Source organism: Tetrao urogallus (genome assembly GCF_951394365.1).
Source record: "Tetrao urogallus genome assembly, chromosome: 4".
Classification (NCBI taxonomy): Eukaryota; Metazoa; Chordata; class Aves; order Galliformes; family Phasianidae; genus Tetrao; species Tetrao urogallus.
This window is the reverse complement of record NC_136817.1, coordinates 24,182,518-24,198,808: the sequence shown is the minus strand read 5'-3', so window position 1 is coordinate 24,198,808 and position 16,291 is coordinate 24,182,518. Positions and strand designations below refer to the sequence as shown.

Sequence of the window (16,291 nt, the reverse complement as noted above, 5' to 3'; positions counted from 1 at the left end):
ATCTGTAACTATCCAAGGCTCTGGAGGTAACAGAACTAATTGTTTCCAAGTATTTTTCTATTAGATTGGCTCTTTAGAAGTCTACACAATTTTTAATATGATCGCCTTCAAATAACTTTAATTTTCATGACTAACCACTGAGTAAATATAGTTATGTCAGCACGATTCTTTAAAAAGTTGTTTTTTAAAAATAATTATTATTACATCTTAATGGGTGACTGCAGAGCCTACGGATTTAGTGGGTTGATTTTTTTTTTTTTTTTGTGAAAAGTTTCTTTGTAATGTGATACAGTGGCCTTTGATTAAAAAACAACTTCTATCTAGTTCCTGAAAGGTTTTTAATTTCATAAAGTTTAAAAATGCACCATCATCTGTTAAATTCAGTAACACACAAAGAGGTCCATGCTCTGGGCATATATAGGCTAAAATGTATTCAGCTGCAGTGACCATCTAAACTTCCAGTTTAGTTAGCAACATATCTGCTGGCTAAGGGTGCCCTACTAGATAAATAAAATAAATGTCACAGAGTGGTAACTTTCTGAAAATGGTAGTGTAATTCTTTTTCATTTTTGAGGTCAAAAGTAAAAATTATGTAATCAATAGTGATTTACTGTGCTTGGCTGAAAGAAAATTGTTTTAATTGCTTTTTAGGAAAAAAGTCTTTTGCTCTGTGAGATATTGTTTTCTAGGTGTATGAAGAGACATTGATATAGAGAAAATCACTCTATACACTACATAAACCTATATGTTATATAAAATATACATAACATATGCAATACATAACAGCTTTACAATATCAGATCGTAGAAAGAATGGCCATAAGAAAATTGCATCCTAATCCACCAGTATTACATGAGTCTCTGGGTTAAAACGCATACTTTAAAGCTGGGAAGTCAATCTGAAAGTTATCTGCCAACCTTCTAAACTCCAAAGAGTAACTTAGGGTGGGACACTGACTAGGGGCAGTGGTCCCTGGACGGGACAGCAGTGTACCTCAACTCTAGTCATGCATTCTGAGCACTGGCTTCACATAGCTGAAACATAACTAAACACTGTATTCTATGGTAGATACTAATTCTGTGCCTAAGTACCTATAAAATGCCTCCATGAAGGGATATGTTTCTGAATGATGATTTCTCCGCTATCTCATGCTATGAGATCAGATAGTTTATAGTGAAAAAATTGCAGGAGTTTAAGTGAAATATACTACTTTCTGTTCTTGAAGATAGGAGAGCATTCTCTTGCACACTGACGATAGGATTATCAACTGTTTTGAACACAATATTGAGACTTCTACTGTATAAAATGAACATGAATATGGGATACACCCACCTGAGACAGTTATATATGATTACAGAAAGTACAATACAGAAGAGAACAGGAATTAAAACAGATACTTGCGTCCAGTTTCTCAATATACATGTTAAAATGTTATCTCTAAAACATCACAAAATTTTAACACTGCAAGTGAACTCTAAGAACATACTTAAGTTTTAAATTGTTCTTATTATTCCTGTACACAGATGGATGTAAAGGTAATCAATTTTTTTTTCTGCAAGTGTATGTATTTGATTAGATTCCCTAAAATATAACTCCTCTAAGTAACAGTCAGCAGAATGGTCTTTTTCATTCTTTTTAAAAGTGGCTATTCCTATAAGATCAGACTGCATTTGGTATTTTTTTTTCATTCACCTGGTACTTTCCCATTTGTTTGCAGGAGATTTAAGACTACTGAGATGACAATCAAGCAGATACTGCATATGGGGCATAAACAAGATCTAGCGTAGCAAATACAAATACAAACCATTTATGTAAGGGTAATACTACATACATAAAAGAATTCTGTATGTAAGAGAATATGTGTAAGTGTAGTGACTCAGGATAATTATGGTAAAAATATGAAAGGCTAGCAGCACTGTTTTTTAACCTTCACATTATTTTCCCTGATTCATTCAGTAAGGAATATGCTTCAGTACATGTATTACAAACACTGGGCGCTGTCATTACGCAGCATGAATCCTGTCATTCTCCACATCACCCTGAAGCTCAACTCTGTTGCTGCCTTAAAGAAGTCTTATATTGAATTATAGTGTAGATCTAGATAGAACTAATGAAAAGAAAAAATATACTTAATTTATTTCATGTAAATTAACTATGCTCGTTGAACATTATAATTCCTGTCTCATGGAAATTTCCAAATATCTGAAATAATTTTATTACTTTTTCTATGCAAGAAAGGAAGTCAGGGAAAAAGCCTGTTTTTAGTTTCCTGCATAAGGAAAAAAGTCTCTGTCAATTCCAAGGGGGTCATGTTGAGAGAGATTTTTGAACATTAGAATCTGAGATCCCTACTTCAATTTCTGTCATCATTAGGAAATTGATTGTTGCTGAGAAAATAAGCAAGAGACCTAACCAGATTCCACGCAAGCCTGCCAGCTTTTCATTACAACAGCATTAAAACAGACATGTTTCTGTAAAACACTTGGATAATAAAACCATATTTTCCCATCTGTAATATTTATCCTTAATCAATAGTAACAGTATCTACACCATAATTTGCTAAGCAAAATAAATAAGTTCATAAGAACTGTTTCAGGAATGAATTTTACAGAGAACTAAGTTGTATTTATTGCTAATTTTTTTCTTGTCTGTGGTTATCGTGCCTGTTGAAACACTTTGTGCTAACGTGAGTCACTCTTTAAGCTATACTCTGCATCCCTGTAGAAACTCATGTCTTATCAAACTTATTTTGGACAAAAAAATCTCATCTTCAAAAGAGCCAAATGATATATGCTGTAGATACAGGACAATACTATTGTGCTGTTGTAAGCAGAGTTTCACTAAGGCAAATGGAAAAGTGTTTAATTTAATTGTGATTCAGTCTCCAAGAATCCTGGGGATTTCATTCAAAATAAAATTTTTATCTAGTTTTGATATTTTTCACATTTCATTATATTTTAAGAACTTTGAATTTTTTTTTGTGAAGAGTAAAAAAACCAAAAAAAATTATTTGAGAAGATACATGAAAGAAACACCTGTATTCTGCTTTCAGTATTCCTGGATTGGTCCTAGATTTGTGCAAAGTTTGCTTTAGGAAAGAATAGTGTAGAGTATTTAGCCAGGGAAAAATTTCTTTTTACTTAATTCACCTTTTAATCTATTGTTTCCTCACTGACATCAATTAAATTACTATTCATTAGATGAAAGACACCAATCATTTCTTGCACGTGTTCAGTTAGCTGGAGGAATCATTCATTAATCACAAAAATTAATGCAATTGTTCAGCTCTGACATGCATTTATAGAAGGATATCTAGTGCTACGAAAGATAAAATTCTGAAATTATTTTGCTTGGCACTTTTGAAAGCTGTCCATTACACCAATAACTTTTTTCCATTTTTCAGTTAATAGACAAATTAGTCTTTATAATGAGATAATAATGCAAACTCAGACTACTGTAGACTGAGGATTAACAATATCTATATTCAGATATATTCCATCAATTCAAACAAAATTAACCAAAGAAAAACAAAAGGTAATTTTATTTTGGAAGGATCTATCTTTAATTTGGAGTTAGCGCTGTCAGAAATGCCTATATAGTAGGTCTGTGGAAGAGTTATAAATATCAGAATTTGGAATATGTTTCAGCTTTCTGTGCAAATACTTGATGAGCTTCTTATTCCCAAAAAAGGAGATTAAAAATAATTAAGAAACTAGGACCCAAATTTATATCACTGATGAAAATAAGTTGAACAACATATATGAGATTACTAAGGAAAAGGATGCTTCTGGGAAAGTTAGGAATAAATATTTAACATATAGCCAGAATTCATAAAATATGTTAAGCAAAACCACATGCTGCATGACTGCAGTTGGCAACAATGAACTTGACTTAGAGAGCAAAATTAGAGAGACAACATTTATCAAATCCATTTCTTAATTAAGTTGGAGAACCATATCCAGCGGATTATAAAGAGTGCTGAAAAAAGAAAAAAACAGTTTTCCTCCTTTACTCAAAGAAATACACGTTTTTCCAAAGGTGGGGAGTGGAGTAGGGAAGGACAGAGCCAGGAGCAATCACTATGCTTAAACATGTATAGAGTCACAAAAGAAAAAAACCAACAACAAACAAGCGTATCCAAATTGAGCCTCATTAGACTGCAAAGCCCTTTAACCTGTAGAATGAAGATTGAGTCTGAGTGACCTAAACTTAGAAACTCCTTAGTGTTTAAGCTGAAAAACACTACAGCAATCCAAATCTTTTTAAAACATATTGTAAAAAAGCTATAATATATACAGCCAGTTCACTTCTGTGACAAATAGTGTTGGAGGAAGACTGCATTACCAGAGCAATGGTCAGCTGCAAAACAGGAAGAGATACAACACTGTAAAGGTATGAGAAACTTCATAACAAAAAGTAAATGTTGCCTAGACAATAAAGAGCATTAAAATGCAACATTGCTTCAGTCACTGAACAAGAAAAATGAATACGTTCCAAATTTGAAAGAAAAGACATTTTGAATAATAGAGATGCAATCCTATTTATTTTTCATTTATTTTTCTTTTCAAGGCACTATCATAATAAATAATGGATCATTAGCATTCTTAAAAAAATGAAAATTCATTCTTTGCAGCACATAAGCATTACTTTTTCTGAAAATATGTCCAATGATTTCTGCTGTGACTCTAATTATCTCTGCAGTGTTATATAAAAAAATTAATCTGACCTTTTGAACTTACTCAAAGTAAGAGGACAAAAAGGTAACAAAAAAAATAAAATCTAGAAGAGTGAAAAATCTGTAGGAGAATCTAACCTGTCACAGAAAATATTTGAACTTCTCCTGAGAACTTTTGTTAGAAATCACCTCTTTAAAATCTTGGTGAGATACTGCTTCTGCTCCTGTTATTGGAACTGACAGTCCTTTCTCTGTACACAGAATTTAAGAGTTCTGTGTTCCAATCTGAGCTAATAACATCTTTAAACAGTGCAGGACATGAAAATCTGTGTTTATATTGCATCAGAAGTTGATGACTTCATGACCTACAACAAATGAAAGAACTGTCATTTTTAATTAGCAATACTTTACTGCTATTGCTAGTATTATAGATCCTTTATTTTCAGTTTTAACAGAACAGAAAGACAGCTAGAATCTCACTCTTTTTGAATCATGTCAAATTTAATTTTCTCCTTCATTTCCTATCTTTGGGTTTAGTATATGTCATGCTCTTCCTCCACATACTTTTTCACTAGTGGAAACTTGCTTTTCTTTTTTCTTGGTCCCTCGGGATTAAATTCATTCATTCATGAATAAAGCTCAAGTAGAATTCTTTTTTATTGCTACTTACTATTTTATATATAAAATAGTAAGGAGTAGGAAGAGGAAGAATTCCTTGCACAAACCTTAAACAGCAGGAACATAATGTTATCTAATTCATGAATCCAAATTATCCTGGGCTCAAAGTATAAGTAATGTAAAGAGACTGAGACTTTCAAAATATAATTTACATCAGGAGTCTAATTTTGAGACTTACTTTTCTCCTCAGAAGAAGCTGTGTGGGCTGGAAGGGGACAACAGAGACTACAGATTCTTTCAGAACTAGATCTGTGCAGCCATGATCCTCTGACACTTCTCAAGAGCACAAGTCTTAAGGAGAGTGGCTGAGGGAACTGGGATTGTTCAGTCTGAAGAAGAGGAAGCTCAGGGGAGATCTTATCACTCTCCATAACTCTCTGAAAGGAGATTATGGCAAAGTGAGAGTTGGTCTCTTCTCTTGTGTAACTAGCAGTAGAATAGTGGGAATAGGCTCAATTTGCATCATGGCAATTCAGGACGTTTAGGAAGCATTTATTCTCTGAAAGAGTGGTCAGGTACTGGAATAGGTTGCCCAGGGAGGGGCTGGAGCCACCATCCCTGGAGGTGTTCAAGAAACATGTAGATGCTGTACTAAGGGACATGATTTAGTGAAGCAACAGGTGGATGGTTGGACTGGATGATCTTGAAAGTCTTTCCAACGTTGGTGATTCTTTGATTCTCATAGCTTTCAAATGGCCATGGCTTTTTGTGAACCAATATTGTCGATGAATGGCCTCAAGTAATAGAAGTTTATCATCTTCTTTCTTTAAGGGATTATAATTGCCAGAAGAATGAAAAGATTGCTTAAATACTTCTTAAAACTGCAATAAAGTTTTTGCTTTAAACATATTTAACCTCCTTCTCAGCATCCATTCCGCAATATTTGTCCCATCTCCAAAGCTTTTGAAAGTTTAAATGAGCTGTCAAAATCCCAAACACTGAAAATCATTTCTCTTCTGATTCAGTTACTTCAAGTAGCAAATTTAAACACATCACACTACAGAAGAACATGTCTATTATGCTACAAATATATTTTAATGAAAAGCTATGCAGAAAAAAAGGAAAAATTTTAGAAACAGTTTTATCCACAGAAATCAAACAAATTTTCTCCTTTACATCTATATACTTCTCTAAAATTGAAAATAGTTTTTAATCTTTCTGAAAGAGTGGGATTTTTCATTTATTTCTTACTTATTTATTTTTAACCTAAATAAGCTTTAATTTTGAAGGATTTGAGGTCATCAGAATTTTGGGTTTTGTTTTATTTATTTTGTGTAAAGCTATCACATTTTGAAACTTTTTCCTCTCAGAAATGTCTTTTTTTTTTTTTTAAATCAGGTTCATGATCACTCTTGAAATAACGAGCAAAATGCTACATACTATAAACTGTGATCGCTTTGGTTCTTTAACAACTTTCATGAACAGATCAGATAATTGGAGAGACTCCCTTTTTGAAAAAATAAAAACCTTAATCTTCTGACTGTTTCAAAGAACGTTCACTTTTCTCATTAATCTTATTCAATACCCTTAATATACAGAAGAGGACTTAATTGTTTTCTTAGTAGGAAAACTTACTACCACTTACTACTTTTCAATATGCAGTATGAAGATAATTGGTGCTACCTATTTGTGGATAACTTTATTTTAGCAGACCTTGTTTATTAAACGGTTGAAGTGAATACTTTTCATTTGAAAATTAATCAATTCAGTCACTGGTACTTACTTACCGGTAAAGAATTAAAGGACATACTCTTGAGATTAATTAATCTAACCTAATTTATTACTGTCAAACCTCTGTATAAGTACTGACTCAGATTAATTTACTGAAATACTTTTGTGTGTTGCTGTTTGTGATATTCATTTGAGTACAAAATGGCTGGTTGTAGTTATGAGTATTCAATTAATTTCCTTGAACTCATCTGCAGATTTAACGAAAAGTGCAATAAAAACATTTAAACAATGCCTGAAAAGAATGGACCATGCACACAAATTGGATTGCTTCAGGGGTTTGGCCACATCTGCTGTCTCAGAGAGTTAAACAAGCTAAACAATGAAACAAAAACAAAATTGCTACTAGACCACTATAATACATCCAAAGCATCATATACTGCTCTGTTAAAAGTTCTGTAGTATGTGTTGCTAGATGAAGTGCAAAATTTCTACCTTACTGGATGGCTAAGATAATCAGTATTTGAGATGAAAGAAAGGATTTATTGTCAGATTGGAAAATTAGCAAGTCAAAACTGACTGTAACTTGGCATTAAGATGGGATCTTCAAGATAAACTACATAGGATGTTTAGTTAGGGATGGAAGAAATACATATGTTGAATTCAACATGTGGATAGTAAAACTCAAGACAGCTTTCAGAATTAGGTAAATTTGTGGACTGCTCTAACTTGGACTTAGTAACTATTCTTTGAGAAGTTTCTAATGGACATTCTAATTACAGCACACTACATGATCCATTCATCTAATATCCACCTGTAGCACCAACAGGAAAGAGAATATTTACCTCTTAAAATGAAGTGTTTTTGTAAAGCAATTCCATTTGTAAAATTCCTTTCCTTCATTGTGCTTATGTAAAAACATGCACAAGTTTGTGACAGATAGGAAAGTGACAAATCATAAGAAAAAAAAAAAAAAAAAGGAAAAGCAGTCTGATATTTACAGCTTTAGAGGAGGAGACATTTTTAAGATTGTGAAATTCTCTTTGCAGAGTTTTTCTCAACCATTTTTCTTTGGAGGAATGGAAGAGATGGTAAGGTTTTCTCTAACAAAAATGCCTACTTTAAATAGAAGTTTCAGGAGCACAAATTCATGACCTACATTTCTTCTGCTTGCTAAATTGTCAGCTTCTAGATGGATTCTCCTATTTAAATTCTGTAGATGTCAGTGCTCTTGTGTAACTATGTTAACTAAGTTAGTTATCATTTTAGTAAATTAAAAGCATCAATAATTACATATCCTCAGTAGAGGGGTTAGAAAAGAGCTGAGTCCCATCACCTGCATGTCATACATGTCAGAGCATTCTGATATTCTTATCAAGCTTCATCTCAAAAAAGAAAAGGGTTTTTGTATCCCTGCTTAAACTGCTGGACTATTTCTGAAGTGTTTCAGTGTTTGAAAGACTTTTAATTTACAATCTAAATTTGTCCCTGGCCACATCATATTTGCTTTCATGACAATGTTATCATCTAGCTTAAAATTCTTTCCTCGGTGCAGGTGCATGTCTCAGATAGACTAATATCTCTTCTTTTTTTCTAGCTGTGGTCAATCTCTGATTTTTAAGCTGGATGTAGTTTATGAGCAGCTCAAGTGCATTTTCCTTTCTGGAGCTTAACTTTGTACTAAGCAGGAAGGTGGTGTCATACAATTGCTGGTTAAGTCAAATATCCAGCTGTGAAAGTAAATTAGTAAAATAGGCCATCATTACCCCATTTAACCTACACCCCAGATTACAGGCTATAGGACCAACAGCTGCAAGCCTATTACCCAGCATCCGGATAGAAAAACCATGAGAAGGCATCATTTTCTACTTTGAACTACTCTCACTGCTTCCCTTCCTTAAGCTCCTCAAGTCTATAGTGTGTCTTTTGGCAATCTGAAGTTTTCTGTGTGAGACTTGAAACGTATACTCTGAAATAAGCCCTCTCTCTCTTCTATATTTCTTTTCATTCTCTCTCAAGAAACTATGCATACATGAAAAGCAGTATCTTACATGTTAATATTTTTTTCTTTCAGAAAACCTTGAATGTGACAGTTTCACATACTCTTAAATTAACTTTATAATCCAAACTGTGCATCTAAATTCCAATTTGAATTTTTCTACCTCTCTCTCTCATTAATTATTCTGCATTTTCTCCTTAGAATAAATGTCCACTGCTTTCTGCCCCTCTGAGGTACTCAAACACTTCAGTCACATTAGTTTTCAATCTTCTTTCTGATAAGCTAAGCAGATTAAACTTCTAACATTTTACTGTAAGGAATTTTCCCTTCCTCTCAGATTATGATTTACTAGCCTTGTTCACTACCTTTCCTAATGCTCTGATGTCCCTGTAAAACACAAGATCTGATGCAGTGTCCCAGGACTGGCCTCATGAATATCATATGAAATAACTGACCTTCTTATTCCTACTCTTTTAACCTTTCCACACCAATGGATAATACTAGCACAGTTAAAACTTTATCACAGCAATTGAATTGTTCAATTTGAATTCTGAATTGTCTTCTGAATCACTACTTTCTCCAACTCTATCCACAGCTCTGATCAATACACTGCTAATATCCTTCCTTCACAGTACTATCCTACCTTTCACAGTACTTATTCTACTTAAATGGATTGCATTTAAGAAGTCAGGTTACCTCCCTGCCCTCATCAGAATGTAACTCAGTGGGGTTTTTTTTCGTGATGTTGTGATGCTTTTTGATTTTAACTCCAGATGATAGATCGCAGTACTGACCATCATTCTTACCACAATTCACTGAGTAGCTTTTGTCTAGTATTTAGGATGGATAATTAAGAATATTTGGTAGTGAAAATAATGTCTGAGGTCAATAAGAACAGGATGAGAAGCAATAATTTCAAACTGCACTAAAATGAGAAGAGTTGGATATTTACTGGATTAGAAAGAGAATGTGTTCTCCAGCTACAGGAAGAAATGAATGAGGTTAGCTACTAAAGGAGACTGTAGAAGCATTTACAGAAGCACAATACTGAAGGTGATAACAATTTTTTCATAAAGATTTAGAAAGAGAAAACAAATTAGAGATTTATAAATAAAGTAGAAATATGCAAATCAACTTTCACATAAATACCAGATCAACTTTACTAGAAATTTTTAATTCTCTTCACTTTTACTATTACAAATAAAAGATGTAATAACCATTTTTCAATTAAAATATGAGCAAATGACAGTAGTCTAGAGATTTCTATGTATGTATGCTGTGAGTATCCAAATTTGCAATACTTAATACTAAAGAATTCTTTATATAAGTTCTTCTAAAACAGTGAATTGGTATTGTTAGAATGCAATGAAAGAAGTAGAGAAGAGATTCATATCTTCCTGCAACACAGTTTTTACCAGAAATCAGCACAAACAGCAGAACCTATTTATTGTTTTCTTCAGAATTCAAAATTAAAGAATCATAAAGGATGGAAAAGACCTCCAAGATTATCCACCTAGCACCTATCACCAATATTTCCTCACTAAACAACGTCACTTAGTACAACATCTAAACATTCCTTGAACAGCTCCAGGGATGGTGACTCCACTACCACCCTGGGCAGATCATTCCAGTACTTGATCGTTCTTTCAGAGAAGAAATTTGCCTAATATCCTACCTGAACCTCCATTGGCACAACTTGAAGTCATTTCCCTCTCATCCTATTGCGAACTATGCAAGAGAAGAGGCCAAATCTCACCTCACTACAACCTCCTTTCAGGTAGTTGTAGTGTATAATAATGTCTCTCCTGAGCCTCCTCCAGCCTAAAGATCCCTCAGCCACTTCTCATAAAACTTGTACTTCAGTCCCTCCACAGCTTCTTTGTCCTCTCTGGACACACTCCATCGCCTCAGTGCATTTCTTGTAGCAAAGGGCTCAAAACTGAACACAGCACTTGAGGTGTGGCCTCTCTAGTGATAAGCACATGAGAAGACCACCTCCCAGCTCCTGTTGGCAACCCTATCTCTGATACAAGCCAGGACACCATTAACTTTCTCAGCCAACAGAGCACACTCCTGACTCATGTTTAGCCAAGGACTGACTAATAGCTCCAGCTCCATTTCTTTTACAGTCATCCAGCCACTCTGCCCCACGCCTGTAACGCTATCTAGAGCTGTTGTAGCCAAAGTGCAGGATCCAAAGTCCAGGAGTGGCTTTAGTTATGTAATGCTACTCACAATTTTATTCATATATATTTAGCTGTGTTGTTTTTATAATGATTGCCAGCTGTTAAGTAAGATTTCCATGATAATAAAGACCTTTTCTTCAGGTCCACATGGCTGATCACAATGCTGATATTCTTCTCTCCTGACATGTGCAGAACACACTTTAGAATGTCAGTGGGAATTCTGCACACACATGGAGAGGAGGCTACAGGAGATGACATTTTCCATGTGGCCCTGAGATGAAAATTTTGCCCTAAGATAGTTCATTCAGTAAGTTTTTTTCCGACTGCAGCAGTCACTTTTGCTTTAATAGAAAATGAACCTTTAAGACAATGTAAAGGAATACCATTTGCCAAGGGACCGTTTGATATGTAGGTTTATGTTTAAATATAAACATGAAACATTCACTGATGAAAAACTAGTGATGTAGTATTTTTCCATGAATGATCCTCACAGGTTTTACTTCTGATCAACATCATACCCAGTCAGATAGACCAATCTTAGAGCAGATTCCAAACTATGATATCCCACATGCATAACTCTAATATATTTTTTTTAATTCTGTGGTAATACTTCAAAAAAATGTTGACTAGAAGTGTAATTAATCTCAAGTAGTCGTGAGGAAGAAGTAACAGAGTAGGTAGCCTAAAAAATAACATTTGCATATAAAATAACAAATTAAAAAAAAACACTGGTTTCTAGTTCTTCGCTATTACTATTTTTTGAAGGTTAAATATCATGAAACGCAGTATCAACTTTGCTGTTTTCCTGTTCATACACAAATGAATAAAGTGATTGATTCTGCAAAATCAGTTTTCCTAACAAAATATCTAACAAAATGTTTTGTTTCTGTTGTTTTTTTTCTTCCCCCCACCTGTTCTTAGCTTGGTAGCTACAAAGGAAACAGACAGTGCAAGATCCCGTAGCATGCCAATGTCACCATCTGATTTCTTGGATAAACTAATGGGTAGGATGTCGGGATACGATGCAAGGATCAGACCAAATTTCAAAGGTAATTTCAAACGTAAACTTCCAAATAATTCAGTATTTGTTCTTACAAAAAAGACAGAAAGAATATGAAAACCTAGAAATATGCTTATTTTTTAAAGTGAATTCCCTTTTCTATTACGGTTTCAGTAGTGTTACGCTCTATACCTATCATTTTTACAGCTGAACTAATGCAGATTTTTAGTCTTATAACTATTTTTGGACTGTCTAATAGTTTTCTTTTTTCTCTTTCCTGAAATACTTGTTAATGGATTTGAATTCCCAACTAGCACAACAGTAGTCTGAAGTAACCTAGAAAGGAAGTTGCATGAAACACTTGCCTGATGCTGGATATAAGGAGTATATTATGCACATAACATCGGAATCAAACTCAAGAGTTTGTCTTAGTCATCAAGTCTATAATGAAATTCTCCTGTAACATTAGATTCCTCTTGTGCCTCAAGAAGGACTGTATTTCTTCTTGTTCTTTACCCTTTTCTCAGTTCTCCTCTGAAACTGCAAGTTCTTGATAACTAGAATTATTATTGTTGTTATATGCCTTGTTGACATTCATCATAAAGAAGATTCAAGTAAGAAGTACAAAGTTTGCAAATGCAAATACTACATGTTCTTTAGCACAAATCATACTACTCAAATGCAGGCATATTTAATAGAAAGATAATACATACATACCCAATATGTTATCATGCAATTACACAAACAAAAACACAAAAACGCTACACTTTCTGACTTTTGCAGTCTGGGAATTTCAGGTAGATTTGACACCTTTTTTCAGAATGCAGAATTCCAGTAATGTAGTGGAACTATACTTAGCCCTAATTCTGAATCTATATATCAAGCTACTAGTCTTTAAAATTCTCCAAAATATGAACACTTTTGTAGAAAGGATAAACCTGTTGTGATTTAAAATATTACTCTTATTTTGCCTTAGTTGCCTCTCCCTTTGCTTTGATTGCAATGAGTTCTCTTAGCTCCAGCTTTTTATTATGTTTACCACAAAACTTTCCCTTTGAGCAGACAAGCCTTCCCCCTCTGAATCATCTGTTGCTACCTTTACAACTTAATTTTTGTCTGGCACTGATTTTTATAGTTTGAGATTACCACACCTCAGTAACTTCAGTAATAATGACTCTTAAGCATTGTTATTTGCTACTTTTGCCAAATTTGCCCAGAATAATTCAAAAGTACAAGGTAAGTAGTTTGTCAACTTACTTCCTCACCAGTAAGCCATAAACGGTCAGTACTGCATGTATAAACTCATTATCAAGGATTTAGCACGTCTGGAAATACTTCATTTTTAGTTAATTACCACTGCTGATCTTTTTCAAGTAAGATAAACACGCATTGGGAATTCAAACACTTCACTGAAAGATTTACAACAATGACCAATATCCCTCTGTATGTCTATCCCTCTGTACTGTATGTCTATACAGTATGAGTCCCTCAGGCAATGCTTGTCTGAAGCACCCGGGGGAATTGAGGAATATTCCAGTGATGTGCTTTCCAGAGGGTCAGTGTATCAAACAATACTTGCAAAGCAATGCAAAACACTCCACATCTAAAACTGCTTTCTTATATGAACAGAAGCTTTTAATTTATTTTTGATCTTGTCTTAGTTTCAGCTGGAATGGATTTTTGCCTGAGTGTCTGGTGTGACGCTATTTTTTTGTTCTAGGATAAAAACAATGTTAATAACACACTGACGTTTACAGCTGCTGCTAAGAAATATTGTACATAGCCAAGGCCATTCACAGTGTAGGGCTCAAGGAGCTGAGAGGGAGCAGAATTAGGATACCTGTCTTACACTGTCCAAAGGGATATCCCATACCACATGACATTATGTGGAAGGATTTTTGAAGGGCGTGAGTTCATATCACCTTCTTCTGCTGCTCAGGGGATGGTAAACAATTGCTTATGCATCACTTTTTCTATATATTCTTATATATGCATATATTTATATGGTCATAATTATTATCTTTTTTTGCTATCTTAGTAAATAGTTTTATCTCAATCCACAAGTTCTGCTTTTTCCCCTCTCCCCCAGTTCCCACATCCCACTGAGAAAGGGGCTGAGTGAACAATATGTGATACTCAGCCACTTGCCAGGTTATATCACAATCTTATTAAATTTATCGTGCCTTGTTTCCATACTATTCCCCCTTGCATGTAAACTACAGGTTCAACCTAAGCTAATGCTTTGAGAGGCAGTGAAAGACCTCAAGAAAAATCTAAGCACTGCGGTTTTTCTTCATTTTTTGGGTCTCCCGAAGCCCTGCAAATAAGGGCTAAAAATTTGGAGATTACAGTTTAGGGATTGATTTGGGGATTGGATTTTGGAGTTTGTCACAGACACAATGCAGCCTTCTGATGGGACTCCACTGAAGAGCAGACAGATGTTTAGAGATTAGTGAATTCAGTGTAGTACTTCTTGAATATATAATTCAGAAGACTCAGAGCCTTGTTTTGTAACTACTGGAATTTAAAGAGACAAAACCTAATTTGACATTGTTCTTTTTCAGAAAGTGCACATTCTAAATCTTCTAGACAGCTATGCAGTTTGAACAAATCTGCCCAGAATGATTCAGATCTATCACTAAGAATAAGCGTCTCCTCAAGTGACTTTGCCACTTTCTCGTTAGCTGTGTTTGTCCTAGAACAAATACTGTAGTTTTGTCTTTATGAGTTTTTAATTTGGTAGCAGTTTTAAAGAAACAGACATAAGAGATTCCAGATAATCATTTTATGTTGCTTTTTTTCTTTTTTTTCTTTTTCCTTTCAATAACATTTCTGCATGGACAAGATTTTAAATTAAGATTTTAAATTAACATTCAGTTTCATATAGGAAAATGTAATTTGTTCTTTGCCTTGATACTGACAAACAGCACAGAAATCATTAATTTAGGAATTTCTTAAGTTCACGTAGGTCCTGACTTACTTCTGACTCAGTGTTTTATGGCAATAAAATTGTGATGCTTTGCACTTGTGCAAAGTATTATTTTTTTGTTCAGTTGAATATGGTCACTACTTTGTTGACACATGCCTTATTAAAAAAAAAAAAGGAGAAAATTCCTTTACCTTTACAGACTTTGTGTTTATATATTGCTCCCTACTATATTCCTTTTTCTTTTTTCCCCCAAAGTTAAAACCAGCTATCTACTTATGCTGGTTTTTTTTTTTCAGCAGTAGTTTAGAGAGTTTGTCAACCTTGACTTTCTTCTTGACATTTTTTTCTCCCTAATATATCATTTTAAGGTGGACAGAAATTTTGAAGTATTCAGGATGGAAGTTCATGATCTACTTCTATGGCTACCCATCTATCCCAATGTCTACAGAACATGCTTCCAGTGAACCACTGATAATGCATCTACTCCTTTCTGCTCAGAAATCATTAATTTAGAGCCCATTAGTATAAGCGCATAACAAGGATGGTTTTGCATTTGATTAACACTGAATGTCTTCAAACACTTTATTGTTTGAGTTTCTAAACCATTTCTGAATTGCTTTTAGTTTCTATTTATGCTATTTTTAACTAGCTATTAACTGTCTTCTTATAATGCTGCTTTTAAAATTATACATCAGGGTTTATTTCCTTTATAAAAGCAACTATATTGATAAAGAAAAATTACACTTCAAAACAGTGCTATTTTAAGCAAGATAATATCATGCCAAATTTGAAATTATGACAAGTATTACAACATAGATATTTGAGAAAGGAAAGCTGCCTTGGAATCAAATTATCCAATAATCTTACACAGCAAGGAAATACAATTTTGTCTGACAGTTGTTAGTAATTTCTAGTGACTCTGCCTTTGTTCACCTGCCCTGTTTTTTTTTTTCCATTTTCCTTTATCATCTTGTGGAGTTCATTCCATATGCTATCAATGAGAAGCCTTTACTGAATTGTAAGATCTATTAAATACGCTCACCTGCTCTAAACAATTAACAAAGTTGCAAAATGACTGGAGTGTCAAAGTGACTGTAGAGTAATACCTCTTTACCTGAAAATTCTGCATTGCACATGTACATTTGTGTATTAGAAT

General features: G+C 34.0%; 1 protein-coding gene across 1 annotated transcript in view; it reads left to right on the top strand.

Annotated features, from left to right (window-relative positions):
* Positions 1-16,291, top strand: part of GLRA3 (glycine receptor alpha 3) — a gene marked incomplete at both ends in the record, with an annotated part of 68,177 nt that overhangs the window by 6,513 nt on the left and 45,373 nt on the right. Inside the window, one exon of the mRNA XM_079534803.1 lies at positions 12,128-12,255. Coding sequence (XP_079390929.1) covers positions 12,128-12,255 — 128 coding nt within the window. The remainder of the gene's footprint in view (positions 1-12,127; positions 12,256-16,291) is intronic.